The 23,661-nt window shown below is 39.0% G+C and overlaps 1 protein-coding gene across 1 annotated transcript in view; it reads right to left on the bottom strand.

Annotated features, from left to right (window-relative positions):
- LOC137170798 (synaptic vesicle glycoprotein 2C-like) overlaps positions 1-23,661 on the bottom strand; it is a 58,651-nt gene that overhangs the window by 18,087 nt on the left and 16,903 nt on the right. The window contains exons 2-4 of the mRNA XM_067574377.1: positions 18,908-19,822; positions 7,719-7,899; positions 2,154-2,305 (exon numbers count right to left, since the gene is read on the bottom strand). Coding sequence (XP_067430478.1) covers positions 2,154-2,305; positions 7,719-7,899; positions 18,908-19,514 — 940 coding nt within the window. The 5' untranslated portion in view covers positions 19,515-19,822. The remainder of the gene's footprint in view (positions 1-2,153; positions 2,306-7,718; positions 7,900-18,907; positions 19,823-23,661) is intronic.

The raw sequence follows: 23,661 nt of genomic DNA, 5'->3' as shown, positions 1-23,661 counted from the left end.
CAAAGATCACTGTAATAACATCAGTTGCCTCTCATAGTTGCCATTTAGTTACATCCCTGAAACTCCTCCCTGAGAAAATCCACAGAAAGACAACAGAGACAGAACGTGTAACTTTACAGCTTAGACAATTAGTCGACTTGTCAATAAGTCAATCGACAGAAGATCAATCAGCTACTAGTCTGCTGATCAATCAGTCGTTCAAGTCCTTCCTCTGGGAAAAATGCCAGATATCCCCTGCAGACTAAGGATGCGCCACCCTTCGCTGTCCCACATGGTTATGAAGTGAATATCTTTGGATCCTGGACTGTAGGTTTAAGACGTCACATCGAGCTCCAGCAAACTGCAACGAGCACCTCCCATTGTGAAGCTAAAATCCAGCTAAAATGTACTCTTGATTAATCTTGAAAATATCATATCTCTCATAATTACCAGATTAAGATCATGTAATTACAAGAATACTATCTTGCATTATGAGAAAAGGTTAAGGTGGTTATAAATCATCGCTATTTGAGAAGGCAGAGGCATGATGGTGCCACCTGATTTAACTCACATTTATTTCCTCCTTGGTTTGAAACAGTAATATATATTAATGTTTCTGAGTAATGTAGATGAAAGTATTATTATGTTAACATTGCGCAGGCATCTAAAATCCTTGGGATTTTTCAGATGTAAAGTCCTGACCTGCTCGAAAAGTTGCTTTTCCTTCTGGAGCAGCTAAAGCAGTACAGTTTAGCAGCATGTAGTCACAATTATGTGATAAGGTCTCCAATTGTTGTTTTGTTTTTTTGGCGAATGGAATTTGCTCTCATGGTACAGTAAGGTTTATAAATTGTTAAAGGTTGCCATTTAGAAAAAAACCCTTACATTTCTCTCCAATAATAAAAATTTATCAGGCCACTGAGTGATGAGTGCTGTGCTATGAGTGATATAAAAACCATCTAGTCTCTTTACTTTGAAGTGAAATACAACAGATTTTGTGGAACACTAAAAATTGCATTTAGTATACACAGCTTTAGAAAAATCCTGAGTATGTTAGACAAAGCTGTGGATGAGATAATGAGGCAGAACAAGTTGTGGCATCTGCCACATTTATCATCAATATATGAGTACAGAGATGTTCTCTGTATGTGATCTTGAACTGAAAAGATTTAAACGAGCACAGGAAGTTGTACGGCCAAGTTTTTTAATTGCCTCTTTCCACAACTCTGTGAACCTAATTCTTACTTCTAAATGTCAAAATATTTATCGCAGAAGACATTTTTGTGAGACATCATAACATTGAGGAGGAGATTCAACAGGAAAATTATGAAATAAGGCAGCAGATAATTTGAAGATACCAATGAAATTAGCTTTAGAAATACAGTGTCATATCTAGTCAAATTCATTAAAAAGTAGTGGTAAAATTATGCTTATGCTCATATTCACTCATATTCACTGTGTAGGCTGACATATGTTGTTTTTTTCTGTTGTTGCTATTGTCAGAGCCTCCACCTACGCTGCCACCTGCTCTGTGTTGTCTGCACCCCAGAGGGTCTTGATTTCTAAATTAAGCCCCATGAGGCGGGGGGGTGGGGGATTATTTGCAATGTTCCCTGCACGTTATCTATCATGTTACTTTGTATTTGCATCACTACAGCAGGAAGCACCATCAAGAGCAGAACCATACTGCCGAGTCAACCTTTATCACCATTTCTATTTGCGGTAATGTTTGAACTGGTGATGCAAGTGATTTCGGACAGAAGTTCAGTCACAGTGGGAAACTTACCGAGTTTGGAATTTCGCTTTGCCTTTACTTTCCACTATGCAAGTTAAGCTTCTGTATACTGTCTGTATCTGTTGCTGTGTTCATTTTAAAAAAGTACTGTATATCTCCTGCATAATTTATTGTGTATCGACCATATTTCTGTATACTGATAGTTGGAAAAGTATAAAGCCCAATAAAGTCTGGTATTACTAACATGTCTTCTATTATCTCTTGCCTTGCTATTATCACTGGTGCTGAATGTCCAACATGTCCAAATCAGTGATCCTCATAAGGAGCAGATCACTATAATGCTGATCAGGAAAAAGTCACAAATGACTGAAAAGCGCTGTGTGGCACTAACATCGGTGTGGCATTGTTTTGACTTCATCAGGTCAGAACTGTCACTCACCATAATGTGGGATGATGGCCCAAGCCATGGCTGAGGCGTAAATTCCTCCGATCATCCAGAACATGCAGAGCCAGCTCAGATGCTCTCCTCTCTTCTCACGAGCCAACACCTCCGCAAACCACGAGAATACTATTGGTACCGCTCCACCGATCCTGCAAATATAGTTTGCTGTAATTAGCTATGTATGCCTCAGAAGCCAACCTTCATTTGTCTTACATTAATGTGCACAATGACAAATGTTAATGAACCTGCATTTATGCAGAAAATCATTTGGGAAAAAGTAAAGGAGTTTGTGGTTGCATATTTCTATTTGTCACTGTTAAAGAGATATTATGCATACATATTATGCAGGTTTCCAGGTCTCTATTTTTATTCTGGTGCTCCACTGGAATATCTTTGCATGATTTACAGTTCAAAAAACTCTTTATTTATCTTATATTGGCCTTTTATTCAGCCCCTCAGTTCAGCCTCTGTCTGAAACAGGCGGTTTTAGCTGATGAGCCCACTCTGTTCTGATAAGTCAGTTGCCGGAAGCTTCCGCCAGCTCCCAATGCTATATAATAAAAACAATAGTAGTCGGATTTCGCTTCTTTTCCTTTTCTTTACTTGGAATAAACTTCTCATTTACATCAGTTTGAGCCCAAAACCGATCTGAAATATGATGGTGGATGATGTGAACAGCCTGTGAAACAAACTTAGCAACAAAGACTACAGAACAGACAGCCATTTACGCAATCTGATGTCATCACGTAGTAGAGGTAACTTTGCAAACGAAGGGTTCAGAGCAGGCTGAAGCCCTGGCTTTTGACTTGAAACGAGCATTTTTACATATATTCACCAAGTTGTGGAACATCATTACAGGATATAAATGACAGAAAATCATAAAAAGCATGTTGTGTCCCCTTTAAATTATATTAAATTTGCATATGAATTGTGAATGTGAATCAACTTCAAACAACTGATCATCCCATGTAACAAAATACTGTACATATGTCCAACAGACATCTTCTAATTATCCAATTAGCCATTGGGGATGTTAGATTTCAGCTAATTTAGACAATCAAGAAGGAAAAAAATATGATCTGACCAGTGTGTCCTGTTCCCTAATGCTTGGAACTGAATGTAATTTCTTTTGCTTAGTGAATGTTTTGTCTTGGAAAATGAATTTGTGTAAAATCACATAATCTGAAGATATTCAATCATGTCACAAGAAAGATTCCTAAATGAAACAACATTGTTTCATCCTATTTTTAAACAGATATCTTCAGGGAGCAGAAACACCCTCCGCCGCCATCCAACTTAAAATTTGTTTGAGGTAAACATGTTGTCGTCTACTGACCTCAGAAAATGAAAAAGTATCGTACTGTAGCACACAGGATATTGCAAGTGCGTAATTTAATCTTTGATGTATCTTCACTGCTCCTTTCCCTCAAAGGTCCTTGTTACATTATTGCACAGAATCAAAGGTATCCTTTAGGCTTTTGAATAAATGTTTTCATTATAGCAAAATGTCTACAATTGATCCATACTAATACAATTACATAATGTCATGTCATTCTGTTTATCTGATGTGTAGCTGCACTGAACTGGACCACGAGTGAGGTGTCAAGCAGAGTCAGCGGGATCCCATCTGTGTTTGCAGTGACTCTCTCGCTGGTTTGTTTCACAACTCCAAATAAATTATAGGAGAAAAACCAAATGGCAAACTATTAGACAAGTGAGTGAAATGCAGCACAGACTGTCATAAAGTGCTGATGTTATTGAATTCACTATGGAAATATGGAATGAGTCACATAGCTTGAGTTTATTCATCATGACCATTCCATTCATATCAGCAAAAAAAAAAATCAGCATTGTATTGGACCACAGAGGCTAATAAAAAAAGTGTGAGCAGACCAAGACTCTCCAACTTACATCTGCTCTGTGTTAAAGGATTTATGTTCTTATGTCATTTTACATTTATTTCTATTTAGCTAATGGGGCTCTGGAGCCCGTTTTCAGCATGCATTACCATACAAAACAATATATCATAATGAAATGAAATGTTGAGTTGGGTTTTTGATTTAGTATTCGGCTTTAGTGTAAAACACAGCTTCTTTATTTCTTGAGTCAACATTATTTTTGTGAGGGATTGCCTCTAGGCATATTTTTCTGTCTGAAAAACAGTGTGTTTAAAAAAAAATAAAATTAGTTTCTGCTTGCTGTGTGGTTTCAGCTGCTTTTTTTCTTGTATCACAGATCATGTAGGACATTGTGCGGGACTCGTTTGACAGTATTTGAATATGCTAATGACAAAAACGAAATGTTTTTCCTAAAAGAAATAGTTCAGCATGTTGAGAAATATGTTTATTTGTTTATTTTTATGTTTATTTGCTTTCTTGTGGCGAATTAGATGAGAAGATTGATACCCACACTCATATCTGTCCATTAACTATGAAGCTGGCAGCCAGTTAGCTTAGTTTAGCATAAAGACTGGAAACAGCTAGCCTGGCTCTGTCCAAAGGTAACAAAATCCATCTACCAGCACATTACATCAACCTCATGGTGAATCCAGGAAATGACTGAACCTGCCTAAGACATAACTCCCTATAAAACCATAACTTGTTATTTTTAGACTTCAGTTTTGGTTTTTTTGTATTTTCTTTGGATGGAGCCGAGCTAGCTCTTTTCCCCTATTTTCAGTATTTATGCTAAGCTAACCTTGTTTGGCAAGGGCTTGGATGTGACAGACGTTACATTTATATGTAAAAGTTCCACATTGCAGGTTTAAGTTGGTAACTTACACCCAAAATATCCATAAGTCAACATAATGTTACATCTCAGCGGGCTCACTTGAGCGGCCAACTGTGATATTTAAATTTCTAATTGCATCCACACACTAAGAGCTAATTCAAATTACACAACACCAACTAATTCAATGCACGAGGCAAAAGGAGAGAGTGAGATCAACCACATTCTTTCTATTTTTTAACAGAAATAAAAAATATTCATCAATATACTTGAATATAGTTGGCCTAAACTAATCAATGCTCAACCATGGACTTGAATATGGGATTTTCCTTGCTAGAATATCTGCTTGCACCATATTTCAGAATTGTTTGACTTTAGGAAAGAAGAATAGTTCAGGTAAAATATTAAACATATGCTCAGAATTCATATTTTTTAGCATATATTTACAATGACTACAATGTAAATATACAATGAGTTTTTTAATAAACATCTTTTCAGCACATATCAAAAAATAAAAAAGTATAACATACTTTTAATTTAGACACTTAATCTGTGATTTGACAAACTAGCACTTTGAATCTCCTTTCTCTTGTTTCCTATTTGTTGCTCATGGTGGCAAAGTTAATGAGGTGAGAACAATCTTAATGAAACAAGCAGAATCTAGTCAAAGTGGCAGGATCATATCTCTCCCAGACTAAGTTTGTAAAAAAGATGGAAACCCCAGCATTCCCTTAGATATCTGTTACACTGTTATATACACCACCACAGCTACAGACTTTATAGATTTGTTTGTTCAGGAAGTTTTCCACAATAATACCATTTTCTAGAAGGAGTATGTGCAATCATAAAACTCTTTTACTCCCAACATAAATTTGCGTCTGCATAATTGTATGACGATTAAGTGATGAAATAAAAGCTAAACAAATGTATTACAGTAGAGGCAGTTTTTTTCAATTTTAACTAAGATACAATGAGAGGCTTACTGGTTGCTTACTCGACGGTAATTAAATACAAGTGAGCTGAATGCAAATCAAGTAACATTACAGCCAGAACAGGGTGATTACACTGAGTTTAATAGCTGGACCAGTACTATAATGGTTGTGACTCAGGAGACACTGTATGTGCACACATACACATACGTTTTATGATTCTCCAGTACAGCAGCCTGAAAATAACATTTTCTTGCTTTTCCTCTTGGTTTTGACATCTCTCTCCAGTTGAAGCGACGTTTTTTTGGACCAATCACATGAATGACCCCATCTGTCTTTAATTCACCTTTTGGTCATATTACTGTAATCTGAGGCTCATCATAGACCTGCATCATCTTTAATCATCACCACTGGTCCAATTAAAAATGTGTGGAACAAACTGTGTCCCATAATTAATCATAATAATAAACTTTATTTATGTGGAACAGCCAGAGGAGCTGCATTTGTGGACCTCAGGGAACAGGCCGGCACAGTTAAAAGGTTTGAGATGTAGCTGGGGGCCAGCTCCATCTGGGCTTTAAAAGTAAATTTCAGTCTTAAAACTAACTGACAACCAACAAAGATGCTAAAATGGCTGTGATGTGCTCCTGTTTTTTGGCACCTGTTAAAATCCTGACGTCTGTATTTTGAAGTAGAAAAAGTTGTTTTTACTACAGCCAGAGAAAAGCAAGTTACAATAATCAAAGCATGCTGAGATGAAGGTATGAATAACAGTTTCCACATTTATGGCGTATAGTTATGGCTTGATCTTTGAGATTCTCCTAAGATGATAGAAACAGGACTGCAAAATTAAATTAATATGACTAACAACACTGAGGTTGCTGTCAAATAAAACACTGAGATTTCTATACTGCTGAGTGATATGGTGGGAGTAAGAAGCAAGTTTGTCTGGAATTTTAGGGTTAGGAACATCAGCGCCGATTAAAAGGATCTCAGTTTATTGAGGGTATAATTGTAAAAATTAACAGCCATACAATTTTGGCTGTCCTCAAGGAAGTTTAAAAGGGAGACAGTCTAATTACAATTGTTGGCGTCGCAGCTAAAATAAATTTGGGTATCGTCAGCATAAAGGTGGAAACTGATGTTGTTCGCTCTTAAAAGATGTCCTTTAAAAGAGAATAGGGCCAAGCACAGAACCCTGTGGAACCCCACAATGCAGCTTTGAACTAGAGGACCAGTACTCACCATAATCAACATATAATAATAATAATAATAATAATAATAATAATAATAATAATAAAGTTTATTTATTTAGCACTTATCAAAACCAGAGATTACGAGGTGCATTCATGGACAATTTGAAAAAAATAAATGGAAAACAGCATAACATAAAACCATAAAAAGTCTTTGAGGTAGGACGTAAATTATGCATGTTCCATATAATTTACAATATATTTGCCTCAGAAGCTTGACATTTGAACTCAGTGTGACCTTTGTATGAGCAGGGATGTCAGATCACTGAGATGGGAGGGCATGTCATTTCCCAAGGATGTGGGCAGTCAAGCAGACCACACCAGCACTAAAATGCACAGATGTTCATTTACTGTGCTCAGCTCATTTCTGCAAACGTTTCTGTTTTCCTTTGTCCCCCCATCCCCACCCCCAACTCAGGGGATGAGAATGGGCTGGTGCCAGGCAGTTAGAATAACCTCTTGTCATGTCTTTGACTTTGGAGGAAGGGGAGATGGCAGAGGAACCGGTGGGAGGACAGATCAGGCCAGAGAGGGAAAAGTCCTCAGAGGGGCTTCAGTCTCTCAACAACATGGAAGAGGACAGGATATAAAGTAGGAGAATACTCAACAGAAGAGGAAAGACGACAAGAAGGGGAAGATTTAAGTAAACTCACCCAAAGCCAGACACCATGCGGCAGAGGAGGAACATGCTGTAGCCTTGGACAAATGAGGAGAGGAAGGCGAAGAAGCCGTTGACAGACATGGATATCAGCAGGCACTGTTTACGGCCCACCTTGTCTGACAGGCCGCCCCAAAAAAACGCTCCGAACATCATCCCCAGATACACGATGCTACCTGGAGAAAGAAAGGCAGGCAAGGGGATAAAGGGAGGCAGTAAAAGATGTAAATGATCATGAACATCTGGACTCAAATGTTTATTCATGAAACTGCTGAGTAAATAAAAAACATGTATTACTCTTTTAAAAGAGAGACAGTTTAATGTGCACCAACAGTTATTCACAGGTGTATACCCCCATAAACACAGTGTTCAAATTCCAGCAAAAATCAAGAGATCCAGACAGCTGGACTCCCTCTGCACCAAACTTGACTCACTTACATTTACACTTACATTTAAAGGCCAGGTTTTTGAGCCAATACTGATATCAATTTATGAGAGTTTTAAACAATCAGACAGCATATTGGCTGAAAATGATTTTGTAAAATACACGCATTCATAACCATTTTTTTTTACAAATATCCCTTAAGTTTGGTTGTTATATTAAAAGAAATGTGATTTTACAGTTGAAGAATAAATGCTCTCTCGTGGACAAAGTTTCGAAATTACCTCAAACAAATCTATTGTGTTCCTATACTGCAATTTATTGTTATTTATTAGATCACCTAAACAATATGCTGATACTGATGTACTGTATCTGTGATAAACTAATTTGGGGCTCTGCTTAGATTCAAGAGTTTATGTGTTGAAGTTTTCCCATTTTGACAAGGATGAACCACTGAAACATGTCTGCACAGGTGCCTGTTTAAAACAACCCTTAGTTCAAAATACAGATATACAATAGATGGATAAAATACTGATTTATTTAGACACGTATGGAGCAATTCTTAACTTTTATATTTTGCATTCTTAACATTTGTAAGTCCACATATCTTGGATGAAGTAAAAGCATTGATGTATTGACCTCTGTGGGTTGAAAGGTATAAGGTATAAGTCTAGTCAGCTAGATGTGGTCACTTTTGTACTTGAGTCGACACCCACTGCTGCACAATATCACCAACTATTTTCGATGGAAAGTAGCTAAAGCCTGCTGGAAATGTCGCTGGATGTTGGTAGATGACGTCAGAAGCTAATTTGCGTCTGTGTGGTGACATTGTGTGATGTTTTACTGTACGAAAATGAAGTCAAGCTAAACTTGATTGACTTTAATTAGCTTCATGATTAGCTAGTATTATTATAGCTGCTATCATCTCATCAATATGTAGCAATCTACTGTGAATCTACATAATTTCAAAAACTTTTTTATGAAAGCTGTCATATAAACTGGAACATTTTGAATAGACACAGCAATAAACTCTAGTAAGAAATTCTTTATTGTGTGAAAAACAATGTTTTATTGTCAAGTTAAATCAACCATCAGAGATTAGAAACTGGTCGTTAACGCTGGTAAACATATTCACAGCTCATTTTTGTTTCTGTCTGGCTGATGATTGGTCGTCTCAACTTGCTGCTGCTCTCGCCCACTCACTCAACACAGTCAATCCAGATAATGAGCGAGGATGAGAGCACACTAACCAGGGAATATTATCAACTCCCTTCAAAGAGGACGAGCTAAGGTCAGTGCAAAAAGTTAGATGAAAAATAAATCACTAAAGGGGTCTTAAACGTTGCTAAATTGGCAACACTGTAGTTCACCATTAGCCGGCAGCACAAGCAAGAGTATTTGCCTGGGTGCAGTTACTCTTTAAACTGTGCTGTCCTATTAGATTTAAAAGTTGTATTGGAGATTTCAAAGTGAATTTAAAAGTGGCGGTATCCTCCAAACGTCTACATTTCTACACAATTAAGCTGGTGCAGCATATAGTAGCAAAGATATTGCTACATGCTGAGTCAATGTTACTGTAGAGAGGCATCAACTATATTATACATAAATGAAATACATTACACCATATTATCTGTTACACTGTTAGATTGGTGATAGCTGTGGCATTGCAGATGTCAGTCCTGTAGTAGTGCATTGGTCTTGGACACACACACACATATAGAGTTGTGCACACAGCTGCTAAACATCATCTAAAGCATAAAGTGCATCAGTGGAGTAACAGAACTCAGACTGAAACTGGTTGTGTTATTTCCCAGCTATCAACAGAACACTGAGAGGTCACATAAAATGTGGGTCTATATAAATAGCAGAGCTGCGGCCAGCTGCATAAAAATAGATCTAGTCTTTGACTTAAACATAACATTAAATTAGACTTGCTATAGACTACCTGCTATGTACCTGTTGCATAAAGCTTTTCTATGAGTGACTAATGTAAGACTGACTTAAATAGCCTGTTGTGCAAAAATGGTGGATGCAACAATGACACTTTGCAGCGGAAGATCGATACATTTTACACCTGCTGAAAACCTGTGTCTGCTGGAGGAATACAATGCAAGCAACACCAAGTATGGGAGAAAATAACTGAAAAGGTAACCAGCATAAATCCAATGGTCGTTAGAAAGATGTTCAGAAACGTTTTAAGAATATGGTACAAAAATCCAAAGAAGAAATCTGGAAACTAAAAAGTGAATGGGGGAGGACCCCCCCTCCTCTTTTTTATGGCAAAAACGATCAATATACGTGAGTCTTTGTGTCCTCTGACTGATGTTCTAACAGATTGTTGTTGCCATAGCAAAGCTCTTGCCTCAGGGGGAGAGCTGGTTAACTTTCCTATTTCAAGTTAAGCCAGTCTTAATATTTATGCAACAGATAGGCTTAATTAGCCTCGTCTAACCTGACAATCAAAAGCCAAAATTAGTCTTAAACTAAGTTGAGCTTGGCTTGAAGCACTACAACACTCAAGACAGCGAGGCCACAACACTGTAGATCAACTCGACTGTGTTTTCACTGGACTGAACGTACTGTATAGTATTCAATTTCCCAATTCTAATTATGATAGTAAATATGTCTGGGTTTAAATGAGCTCCACAGTTCACACGGCAGGCTGACATTTTGGTACCATGTTACATGATAAAACTTATATTTAGAGGGATTAACAGCTGCTGTTAAATTACTCACTGTGCTCAAGCTATAATGTGCTTCAATTTAAATGAGAGATGTGTTTGTATTTAATTTATCTGTTATGTCTATAAATTAAATATCTCTTGCAGAATACGGAAGATCTGACTTCAGTTTATTTCTGTCTTACAGAAATGAGTCTGTCTGGTGACAGATATTTCTGGAAGTGACTTTGGGGACACAGAGCAGTATTTGACCTCGCAGCCCTGCTTTTACAGTCCAGGCATTTGTCTCTTACTGCGGTTTGTCTGCAGGAAGTCGGGGTCATTTCTCTTCCTGTCCCCACCAACATGCAGCATAAAGAAAAGATGGTGGTGGTGGTGGAGAGGGGTGGGGTAGGGGGTTGTCAGGCCAGTAAATAATCCACTTTACTCTCTATGTGCTAATGAAAATGCTAATGTGCTTAGAGGGGGAGTTGCGAATGTTTGACGAGTCAGCGGCAAAAAGAACGCCGACAGAGGAAAGGAAGCCTTCTCTTTTTTTTCCTTCTCTTTCTTTTTTTTTTCTCTCCCTCGCTGTGTTTGAGGTGACGGGACAGATACGCTGAAAGTAGAGGGTCTTATCAAGCTGCGCAGACATGATGCTGAGAGCTAGTGATTCATTACAGGTGACAGCCACTGGATCTATCTATGCACTGCTGCGGCGGAGAAGGCTCTCCTATAGACAGCAGGGTATAAAGAGCAAGCTACACTACGGCTGGCTCACAAATATCAAACTGAATATCAAAAACGCGGCATTCTGCACAAACTGGTGACATCTTTTGATCAGTGTAGCTACTCATAAACAATGCATCTGAATGCATAAACCCGCGAAGATGCTATATCTAGTAACACCAGCTCATTTGTTTTATGGCTCCCCTTCACACTGGGTTTGTATGTGTAATAAAGGGGAGGGTGGTTGTGGTGATAGGGCATCCGAGACGCACTATGATTCTCTCTAAGATTGGGTTCGTGATTTCCTGCAGGGTTCAAACTCAGGTCAGACCTTAAAACCTCCACTTACCTCAAGATTGCAGCACTTTTACATAAATTAGAGGGGGTCAGTTAAAAGCAGTGGAGCACAGGGACAATAGATGTGTTTAAGTATTTGGCCTCATTCAGGGAACCACACTATCAACTGAATATCTAATGTCCACCACTAAAATTTAAAAGAATACTTTGACACACAGGTTTTGAACCTGCTATCAACCTCACATTGATTAGTGATTTAATAGCTTGAGTAATATCAGACAATGACTAAATCTAAGTTTAATGTTGTAAGATTTACGTCGTATGATTCTAATAAAGCATAAAAAGTATAAAATTAAAGATTTTCTTCTTCACTACAAGGCTTTGGACTTTGCACACAAGTCTTTTAACAGTGCCGTACAGTATGAGGATATGATTCATCTGAAAAAACAAAACGTTTGTCTCTTTCAGCTCCAACTGATGGACATCCGTGACATCGTGTTCACTCAGGCTGCGTAATGAAAGCAGCACGTCAGCAGCAGCTTCAGTCCTCCATCAGTGTCTACACGGGTTGCATTCTGCCACAGTACAACTTTGTGGTCACGCACATTATGGATGCCCTTAGAGCCCCAAAATAATTACTGCATGCTGTTAAACAGTGGACAAGAGGACTTTGACCGTAAAAAGACACTTTGTGTCAGGTTACATGCGTAAAGCAGCTTTATTGATTGATGAAATAGAAGTGTATCTGTTCCATCAGATGTGCATGAAACAATTGAAAATTTAAACTGAAATGCCTCCTGTATAGACAGCATGTAACACACTGTTTATTAAAGGTTCACCTAAATTATGAAAAACATACATAGCCCTATCGTTATCTAATCATACAGAACACTTTTGTTTTATTTGGCTGGGTTTTTAGATATACATTACATCTCTGCTGCGAACTATTCAGAAGAAAGAAAACAAAGAAAGAAAACTTTTGACAATGAAGTTTAGATTATCAGGACACTGGTTCTAAAACTGTGTTTCTAAAATGGCCACTAAATGGTAGATGCCACTAAATCCTACTGACTGCACCTTCAAATGTCTCAACAGCTACATCAACTTATTACCATTATCATCAAGAGCATGTTAGCACATTAGCAAAGTTGCTAGCAAGGCTGTAGAGTCTTAAGGCATTTGCAAACCCATAGTTTATTTGCTCTGGTCTGAATCAGTGGATGAGTAGGTAAGCTTGGTGCATTTTCCTCTTGGTTTGGTTTCTTCTCATACAGGGAAAAATCCAAGCAAACCAAAATGCTTCACTACAAGCCACGTGAGAAGGTTTCTCTGCTCATTGGTCATGTTTCTGGGACTAGAGCAAAAATATTAACACAGGAAGAAGGTCTTAAAGAAGACTATCTGCCGGATATCAAAAATGCAACACACTTTGCTGCGCTAGTCCAGTACGGACCTGGTAGGATCTTGATAGTCCAGTACGGACCTGGTAGGATCTTGATTCATCCCACCATGCAAAGCAAACCTGGCTATGGGAGCCATTTGTGCTCAGACTTGCCCAAACAAACTGCACCGAGGGGGAAAAGATCATACCTGTGGATTAACAAGCACAGGTATGAAAACACCCTTAGACTTGTTTAAATGCTGTGAGCACCACAAATGAAATTCCTCTCACTGCCATTATATTGCTGTCCCACTAGAAGTAAGTAAGAAAATGTGTTATTCACAATTCAAAAGACATAAGCCTTAAAACACACCAAAATCTGTCAAGCAGAAACAATGTGGTTATAAACTATGACATAGCCAATGTCAGTAAAGTTGTACTGAGCACACCAGACTTACACTACTAATCTTTTTCTTAAGCAACAGCTCCCAGCAGACAGTGTCTATGCTCTTTTTTACGGTACACTGTGCAGCTTTTCTTTGCATCCAGAGGGATTATTTCAGCTAACTCTTAAATTGTCTACAGCAGTCTCGCATGCTGCTTTTCATATATATATATATATATATATATATAGTAATTAGCTCTTACATGTAAGTGTAATTCTCTCTCGACACCTTTCTGCTCTGTTTTCTCTCCTCGTAGCAGCGCAGTGTCTTGGCATGGATGAGAGGAGAGCGCGGGCAGACAGACAGACAGCAGTCAGTCGAATGAAGCGCTAATTTCCTCGGTGGGAACATTCAGGACATTATGTGAGAGCTTGAGGATTTCAACAGATGAGGGGATTCCCAGAGGAGCGAGTGTGATTGACAGGTGGGTTACAGCAGGGAATGAGACGGTGACGGCGGGGAAGGGAGGGGAGTGTAGACCCCTGGGAGCAAAACACATTCCTCTGGTATTAATTACATAAACACCAAACAAATCAGCAGGTGTTCACTCAAAATACTCAGCACTTCTATTTCATCTAAGTTCATCTGATGTACATGTCTTCAGTATACTGTTAGAACAAGTTATTACAACTAACATAACATCTTCAGATCAAGTAAGAGTCACCTGATCTGTGCACACAGCCTGAAAATTTGCACCACGTAGAGCTCCATCCAGATTAAAGGGGACATATTATGCTTTCTGTCATTTTCTGTCATTTATATACTGTTATGTATTATTATATACTGTTTAACATGGTCAAAGGTGCAAAACTTGAGGTGAACATATGTAAAAATGCTCCCTGCAAGTCAAGAGCCAGGGTTTTAACGTTCCCTTTGCATCTCCTACTCATAATTACAACAAAAATGTTTTAACCCACTCAGCTGATTTCCAGAAAAGTTTTGATTCACCACCATCGTCCTGCTCCTTTTGTTCACGTCGCTCAGTCTAATAATGAACAAGGAACAGGATTCATCTTCCTCCTTGAAATGCACAACAGCTGAATCATCCAGGTTTTAGTGTGAATCCACACTGAATTGTGAACTCTTTGCCTGGACAGTGAATGTGTGATTGGATGCTGTGGTGGTGCTTTGTTGTGAGGGAGAAAGAGAAGAGAAGAAGGAATTAAGAGATGGTAGCAAATATTGGATTCTTTAATTAGTTAATTATCACTGCTTAGTCCTGCTGTCGATGGTGTTCTGATCACTAACGTAACCACAAACAACAAAGCAAGTTTGACCTTAAACATATTGGCATCAGTTACACAAAGCTCCACCTTGAGGTCTTCACTCTACGCTACACCTGCAGCACGGCTTCACCTGAGCAAGCGCACGTTTTACTGAACATCCTCAAAATGCTAACTGTGGTGCAGGAAAACACCCGCAGACAAACGAACGCCATATGTGGTGAGATAGAGAGAGAGAGAGAGACAGAGACAGACAGAGAGAGAGAGAGAGAGAGAGAAGGGAGGGGAGGGCATTGACAGGAGGCGTATGGAAGCAGCGCTCTCCCTCTCTTTCTCTTTCTCTGGGGAGGTACGTGAGCCAGTCTACCATGGCTAAACTGCAGTGAAGCACAATGCTGCAGAGATTAACTCCAGCCCATATCTTCAGATCGCCTGCATGGCTATGAGACACAGAGAGAGTGTCAGAGAGGGATTACAGCAAGAGGGTAACGGAGAGGACAGACAAGAGTAGGGAGGAAAAAAAAAAAAACTGGAACATCCCAAATCTGGATGGCATCTCACCTTTTATTTCATACTAAAGAGAAGCTGTTTGGGGGGGAAAGACCCGAGATTTGGGGTAGATTAGAGGGAGAAATGCTAATAATGCATGAAAATGAATGAATGAATAAGATCTTTTGAAGGAAATTGAGACGTATCATATGATAGAAATGTAAAAGGCAAAATTCCTTTTTAAATTTTTGCAGTAATGCAAATATGAGGCTATTGGTTCATTTTATTCTGTATAGGTAACACTTTCTATTACAGCAATGCTTAATTAACCAGTGAATCTTCAATCATATCCAAAACTATATGATTGAATTTACAGTAAATAATTTACACTTTACAATTATATGGTGATTATAAAGAAAACTACAAATGAAAACTATGAAACATGGGACATTAATGGTGACAAATTAAGATATTCTGGTTGGCCATGGGAATATAAGATAAATCTATACAAAGCTGCTCACCGTGTTTATTATTAAATAAAAGGTAGATTTCCCCTCCCAGTTTGCCCTTTTCTCGAATATAAACATATTATTTAAAATGTTGTACATTATTACTATTTAATTATGAAATATCCATATAGATCTCCAAACAATTTCAGATTAAAGGGGTCTATATGCTTCAGACAAAGTGCTTGTCAGATTGTTGTACAGTATATGGGGGGGGGGATTTTTAAGTTATCAGCTTCATGTGGCCTACAACTTAATATTTTGGTAGGATGATAAAGCATCTTTTACTTCCACTGTACATCCTGTTAATGCTGAAAGATGTGCAACACCTCATAATCCAAAACCTGGAAAACTTAAAAGTTCAGCATATTTAAAAGTCTGAACCCATCATAACCATAGACTGTATATAAAAATGGACAATGCGTCACCACTTCCTGACAAAATGCAAAATGAAGCTAAAATATTGCGGTTAGGGAAGCTGCCATCTTGCGTTTGTGATGTCATTTGCAACCAGAGTCTGCCCAGTAGAGTCACTTGACTGACAGCTGCACGCCGCCGAGAGTTGAGTGATGGAGCCACGATGGAAAGGTAAACCTGCTAAAACGAGTCAGTAACTAGCTAGCTACAGCCTTAAACACTTTAACACTAAAGTAACAACAGACATTCTGTAACACATTTGCCTCCTACAAAGGAAAATATAGGTTAGCATCTTACTTCAGCAGCTGCGGTGACTCTGCTCTTTTGCCATATCTGACGGACACTCGTCTAAAACACTCTCAATTTCCTCCAAATACTCCATTGATTCAGCAGCACATGGCCGGACAACACCTGTGGACAATCAATATCTATTTTTGAGCATGTTGTTGATGTAATGATCCAGCTAAAATAAATCTTATCTACCACTCTTCTACTTTATATATTCTGGTAATAAAGATGTGTTTTAAGGTTTCCTTATTACCTTGTTATTTAATTCAGCTGATTGTGTTTCTGTGCACATATACTGTACCTAAATGATTAGCAATACAATTTGCAGTGGGAAACACCTAATGTGAATGAATTATGCATTCATTATATTTGTACTAATTGGCCTCTTAATGCTCTAAACATTCATGCAGAGTAATTCAAGCTCAAGATTGTGCTGTAACCACTGGATAATATCTGTATTATATTCTGTATTCTATTATTTCTCTCTGTTTTTTTAGTCTCCTGCCAGATGTCCACTTACTGACCACTTTAAAAGTCACTGACCTTCATAGAGAAACTACGATGAAAACGCCAATCAGTATCATCATGTTGGGCTTACTCCTCTGCACAAGGGAGCATGTACACACATTCTTTATTCACACGGTGTGCGTGAGTGAGTTGGTAAAATGACTCATTCTTTCTATTCTCTCCCTCCTGTCTCCCACTGAGAGATGAGTCAGAGTACGGGTGAAATCTGGGTGAATAATAAACCACCCTGCTCCCAACAAACAATGTTAGCGTGCTCTTTTTGCTTTTAAAACCACACAATCATATTGTAAAAAGACACAAAAAAGCAGGTTGTTTTCTTTTAATCTTTGTATAGGAATGATAAGTGACTAATGCTCTCATTTAACACTGAACGTAGACAGTATATCGAAAAAAACGGCCGATGCTGTGCAACTATTTTTTGCAGTTATTAGTAAGAGAAATAATGAAGTCACACACAACACACACTCAAACATACAAATGCATCAGGGTCACACAAACACAGTTTTTCCCTGGTGTGGGAGAGATCCATCTAGCTTAACACACCTCCTACACATGTATCCAAATACCTGGTGCCATGACAACGCACTGGCAATGAGATTACTGTTGAAAATGTCACCCACCACTACTCCATGCACCACCCTGCATGTCATAAACAACACAAATCATTAGCAGGTGGTAAGCAGGAAAACCAAGCCAGTCTGTAGACTTCATGTGTTTTACTTCCATCTAACTACATCAATCAGAAGTCCTTTCTGCGCCTGCAAGGTTGACTTTCAGTTGAATTCATGGCTTTTGTGACTAGCTCCAGATGAATTGCAAATGGCACGCTGTACCTTTCCAAAATCAGGAGTTCTCACCGTGCGAGTGACACTGACTGTGTGACAGATACGCTATTTATGGAAGTGAATCCATATCACAGCCAATTCACATACAGATTCAGAACATGTCTGATGAAGTGAAGTGCTTTAAGCTCTCACTCAGTAGATCTATATACAAGCTGACTCTAACCTGCAGGTCAGAGTTCATCTTTGTTCAACTTTGACCAGACAGATCAGTCGACCAGTAGAAATACTGCTGCACTGTGTTTAGAAATGCAGAAGTCACCATTTTCAGTACATTATTACCCTACCAGACTACAAGCTGTAGCATCATAAATGTGACATCGCGCCCTTTTTCAGAGCTGAGTGCAGGGAAATCTGTCTCGTTAATTCAAATGTTGCTAAGCTCTTGATTGGCGCAAAGAAATACAACATCATGTCACTTCAAATGAGCCTTGCCCACTCCAAACTAGTGAGAAAATCAAGGACAAAAAATGTGAAACGGACCCTATCGGTCATAGTAAGAAGCTGATTCAGAAAATATGTTATGTTTTTGAAGGATAGTTTACTACCAGGCTCAAAAGCAATGTTTTCACTGCCATGGTTGAGAGTTTCAAGTCTGTTTCACGTCTGAATACACCAAGCATCACTGATGGGTGTGTTTGGATGTGGTGTTGCACCTGTCATCACTCAACAGTGATGTCATGGTGTACTGACATACCTTAGAGTACACTTCTGCATCACTGCAGCAAGGTAAGAAGTTACTAAACCACTGGAGCTGAGCAAAGACAAGATTATTAAGGGGTGTTAAGTTACTCTTTAGGCCTCTGTGTTTTATCCCTCCTCCACAAACATGATTCCCTGTCTGGTGGTAGAGGGGTGTTAGTATGAATGGGGGGAATATATTAATATAGATATTGAAGAGTTTGACAATGACAAAACAAATTGAATGTGCTTATTTTCTTATCTTAACATCATGAAATTGATTTGAAAAGAAGGGTTTTTTCCACTAGTCCTTACCAAGCCATCCGGCACCAGAGTTGGGGACACACATGTCTGTCTCAGCACTGGGCAGGACGAAGCCCACTACGAACACCTCAACGCCGTCTGACATGAGCGCCAGCCCAAGTACAAAGAACAGCTGCCACTGGAATCTCCCGTGGCCACACTCCTGCATGATCAGCTCGTACTGTTGGGCCAGCTCTTCCTCATCTGCCTGTCTCTCATTTTCCAGCTCCTTGCGGCTCTTTAGGCTGTCAGAGACCGGCTGGCCCAGAGCCACTTTTCCGTCCCCCAGCTTCCCGTCATTATATGCGGGCACGCCTTGGTACTCCCCCTCATAGATCTCATCTTCGTCATCGTGGCCCTCTGTGGCATCACTGGAGGCCCCGTCATCGTCATTGGCTGCGTTGTCAGCATAACGACAGTCTTGCTGAGTGTAAGAATTGTAGTTGTCCTCCTCTTCATCCTCGTTCTGGAAGCGATTGTAGCTGCGATGCGATGAGTATTCATCTGAGGCACGATCAACAGCTTTGCTGAAATTTTTGGCAGCTTGCCTCTTGGCTTCTTTAGCGATGTCCTTGGCACCTTTTGCCAAGGAAGTCCTGTTGTTATGAGTTTCATCCATCGTGGCAAATAGATAACTGGCACTAAATGTCTTTTAATTCGACTCTATAAAGCTTGTTTCACCAGATCAAACAGATGTAAGCTACCTTTTTTATTCTTTCTATTCCCAGTCAAAGCAAGACTTAAGGCAGTTTTAGTTCAAACAGCCAAGTGCAGAAAGGTCAGTCAGCTGCCAGGACACTAATGATTAAGTAATGATGTCTAATTCCATTGGATGGGAGCAGCCAGACAGTGCTGAAATGGAGACAGTTGATCTCAAATTGGAAAGCTCCTCAGCCCTGTCAGAGCTCAGTAGAAGAGACCGTCAGCCTGTGGGGACAGAGAGAGAGAAAAGCAAGTTTAGCTTGATTAAAAGCTGTCTGTCACAAAGACTTGACTGCAGTATTTCTTGGCTCAGTAGAAGGAACTGCAAAAGAACATTTTGACACAGAGACACAAAAATTTCCATTGAATTTGATGCATTATTTTACTGGTGTCACAGATCCTGTAGCCATGCTTTACTGAGAGAGGAATAACAAAAGAAAATGATTCATTGAGAACAAACTGTGCAATGTCATTGGGTATTCTGAGAGTGAAAACTACTTGATGATGTCAGTCCTTGAAGATTTTAATGTGATATGAAAAAAAAAACCCTCTATATCCACAAATGTGACAGTGAGTAGCAATACTACAAATATAACAGGTGTGGACAAATTTAAGACACCTATGAATATAATACAATGTAATTTATAAGCAGCAAAAACTAGAGCCTCCAAGTGTCTGATAAACTGAATGTGACAAGCTTCACAAAGGTAAGATCTATTGCAAGGCTCTTTTATCTGGATGTACTGTATATAGCAAAGTGTACTCCTTTACTTTTTAGCAGTAAATAAGGATTTTCTGAAACTTTAATGAAAGCTACCTGCACTTAGTCTTGTTTTGAATTATGTGGAAAAGAAACAGCTACTTTAAATGAGCCCATTGATTAAGCAATTAAAATAAAAACAAGAAAATCCAAACAGATGCGATTGATTGCAAGAAAGCTATAATGGTGCTTAGTCTATTAGCTGTCAGCCAAGCTTGCAAACTAACAACTGCAACCCAACAACAGAGTTCCTTTTAATTACAACTCGTGCCCTTGAAGTATTTCTGGAGCATTTCCAGGACTGTCGCGCTCAGAATATTACACACAAACTGTGAATTGGGCCCCTCCAGTGATTTGTACTAAGCCCACTGATGTGCTTTATTCACCAATTATAAGCGTACTGATGACTTCACAGCAGTGGGTCTAATCATGGACTATGATGAGCCAGCCCTCAGGGAAGAGATGAAACACCTTGAATAATGGTCTGTAGACAGCAGTGGGTACTTCATTCAGTAAGACAAAGTTTTTCACATGTACTGTTTGATAGGACCACACTGGAGAATCAACAGCTGCACATTAATGATGACCTCCTGTTTTCTGTAGTGTCTCTGCATTGAGCAGGAAAAGACAGCAGCAATCTGAAAAAAAAAAGTCACGGTGACCCCCCTTCAACCTCCACAACGCTGCTTTGCACTTTATGGTCTCCGACTGCAGTGTCGTGACAAAGGTGATAAAATGCGTCAGTGCATCAGTGACATCTCACTCTCACCCGTAGAGAACATTTACTGTAAAACAAGTTGTCGAAGCAGAAAGCTCGTAACATCATAAGTGACCCTTGGCGTCAGACAGAGGCTCTCTGGTCCAAGTCAAGAACAATTTTACAATCAGACCACCTTCTGAACAGGACTCCTGCAAACTCACCACCACCAAAACAGGAATATTACAAGAGTAATATTAGTATTGGAATAACCTTTTTAAAAAATATTTTATATGTTATGCTCAGTCACCACAAAATTTACAGTATTATATATACTGTATGTGATTAGCTCTACATTTTGGGAAATACACTTATTTGTGATACCACCTCTGATGTCTGTTCATTAAAGAGGACATATCATGCACATTTCCAGGTCTATATTTATATTCTGGGGCTCTACTGGAATATCTTTGCATGATTTACAGTTTTAAAAACTCCTTATTTATCTTATACTGACTCTTTACGCAGCCCCTCAGTTCAGCCTCTGTCTGAAACAGGCCGTTTTGGCTCCTGTCTGTTTAAGGCCCGCCTCTCGATGAGCCCACTCTGTTCTGATTGGTCAGCTTCCAGAAGCTTCTCCTCAGCAGGCTTCCTACATCAAGAAACAGTAGTAGTAGGATTTTGCTTCTTTTTCTCGTTCTTCACTCAAAATATAAACTTCTCAAATACATCGATATATGTTTGTGCCCGAATCTGATCCGAAACATGCGAGTGGCGCATAATTTAACACGTAACGTAATGCAAACAGCATGAAGAAAAACCTTGAAGAGAAAAAAAGTGTGAAGACAACAGAAAGGACAGCCATTTGTGGGTATGTGCGAACAATCTGACGTCAGTTGGATGGGAAGTACATGTAAATGGAGGATTCAGAGCAGGTGGAAGCCCTGACTTTTGACTCGAGGGCAGCGTTTTTACATACGTTCACCTCAAGTTTTGGAACTTTGACCATGTTTAACATAGACACCCAACATTTTAACAGTGTATAAATGACAGAAAATCACAAAAAGCACAATATGTAAGTATGTAGCTGGAGCCAGGAGACAGTTAGCTTAGCCAGACACAAAGATTGAATCAGAGGGAACAGCTACCCCATTAGCCTCTAAAGCTCACTAAGCAATATATTATATCTCGTTTCTCTATACAAAAAAAACACAGGTTGTGGCTGGGTGATTTCCTCTTTTGTGAGTTTCTGCTGGTTGCTTTGCAGCTGCGGGAGACTCTCAACGAACTGCTACGACCTTCAAGATGAGAGTCACATGACTGATAACCAAACAAGCACTACTGCTTGGCTTGCTAATCTGCTGACCATTGTTGCCAATTACAATATTATCTGCATCATCTTTTCATCACAAATCTATTTCAACCCCATTCTTGTTCTTATTCCTATCATTACTTTGTTACTGTTGAAATAGTACCTTGTATTGCAGCAGTGGGTTCTGTTATTACACTGTTCTGTTTTACATTGTTCTGATGTCAGGCTTGCATCATGCGTGGTATGACACAAAGGCTTTTTTTAGATTCAGAGCACAAAACAGAATTAAACTGACTTAAATAAATATTATTCATACCCGACATCATTTATTCATTAATATTATGGATTCAGAAATATCACATTCTTGGAAATCTGGCTTTTGTGGCTGTATTTTCTGTCAGAGTATTTCTGCTTCATGTTTCGAGGCTCAGACTATATGTCAGCCTGTACGACTGACTACCCTTAGGGCTCTCTTTACTGTGACACTGGCATGGTCTCTCAGAAGACCTGTCAACACATCAGGCCCAAGCCGTCTGTCTGCCACACTGCAGCCAGCAGTCACCAGACCCAAAGCCTGCTGCAGAGAAACACCAGCAATCTTTGGGCCCTCCTACTACACCCAAAAGCCCTTAAGCAATAGTGTTATTGATGGGTCCATTACAGAGTACAAATCGTACAAATACAAATATACTGCACATGCTAAACACATGTGAAGTAGCATTTTCATTGCCAGACATACGACTGGAAAACATTGATCTCTGTAGAGCTGCACGGATTAGTAGTTAACTTCTAAAATGTGGTGATTTAATGCTTTTCTTTGTCATAAATGATAGTAAACAGAATATCTTTGGGTTTTGAACTGTTGGTCGAACAAAACAAGACATCTGAAGACGTCACCTTTGACTCTGGTCATTTTTCAGCATTTTTCTGACATTTATAGACAAAACAATTAAGCAATTAATCAAGACATTATTTCACAGTTTTGAAAATAAAAATAATCGTTAGTTGCAGCCCAAGATCTCTGTATCTTCCTCCATCCTCCATAATTCAATACATAGTTTATCAGTTTTAAAAGTTGAAATTAAATAACAGAATGACATCGTCTATTGTTTCATGCATCTTGTTAATTTAGCTGTTGACCTCAAGAAGAGCAGAAGTCAGTGGCGTCTGCTAGTCAAAAACACTAACAGCACTGAAACCTGAAACATCATCTACTATAATATGTGAAATGATTCATATACAGAAGAAGAAAACATGTTCAGCATAGTTTTCTATAGTTTCAATCGGCCAAAGAA

This window comes from Thunnus thynnus, chromosome 19 (genome assembly GCF_963924715.1).
Source record: "Thunnus thynnus chromosome 19, fThuThy2.1, whole genome shotgun sequence".
Lineage (NCBI taxonomy): Eukaryota > Metazoa > Chordata > Actinopteri > Scombriformes > Scombridae > Thunnus > Thunnus thynnus.
The sequence above is the reverse complement of the archived record's forward strand: the minus strand, read 5'-3'. Positions and strand labels throughout refer to the sequence as shown.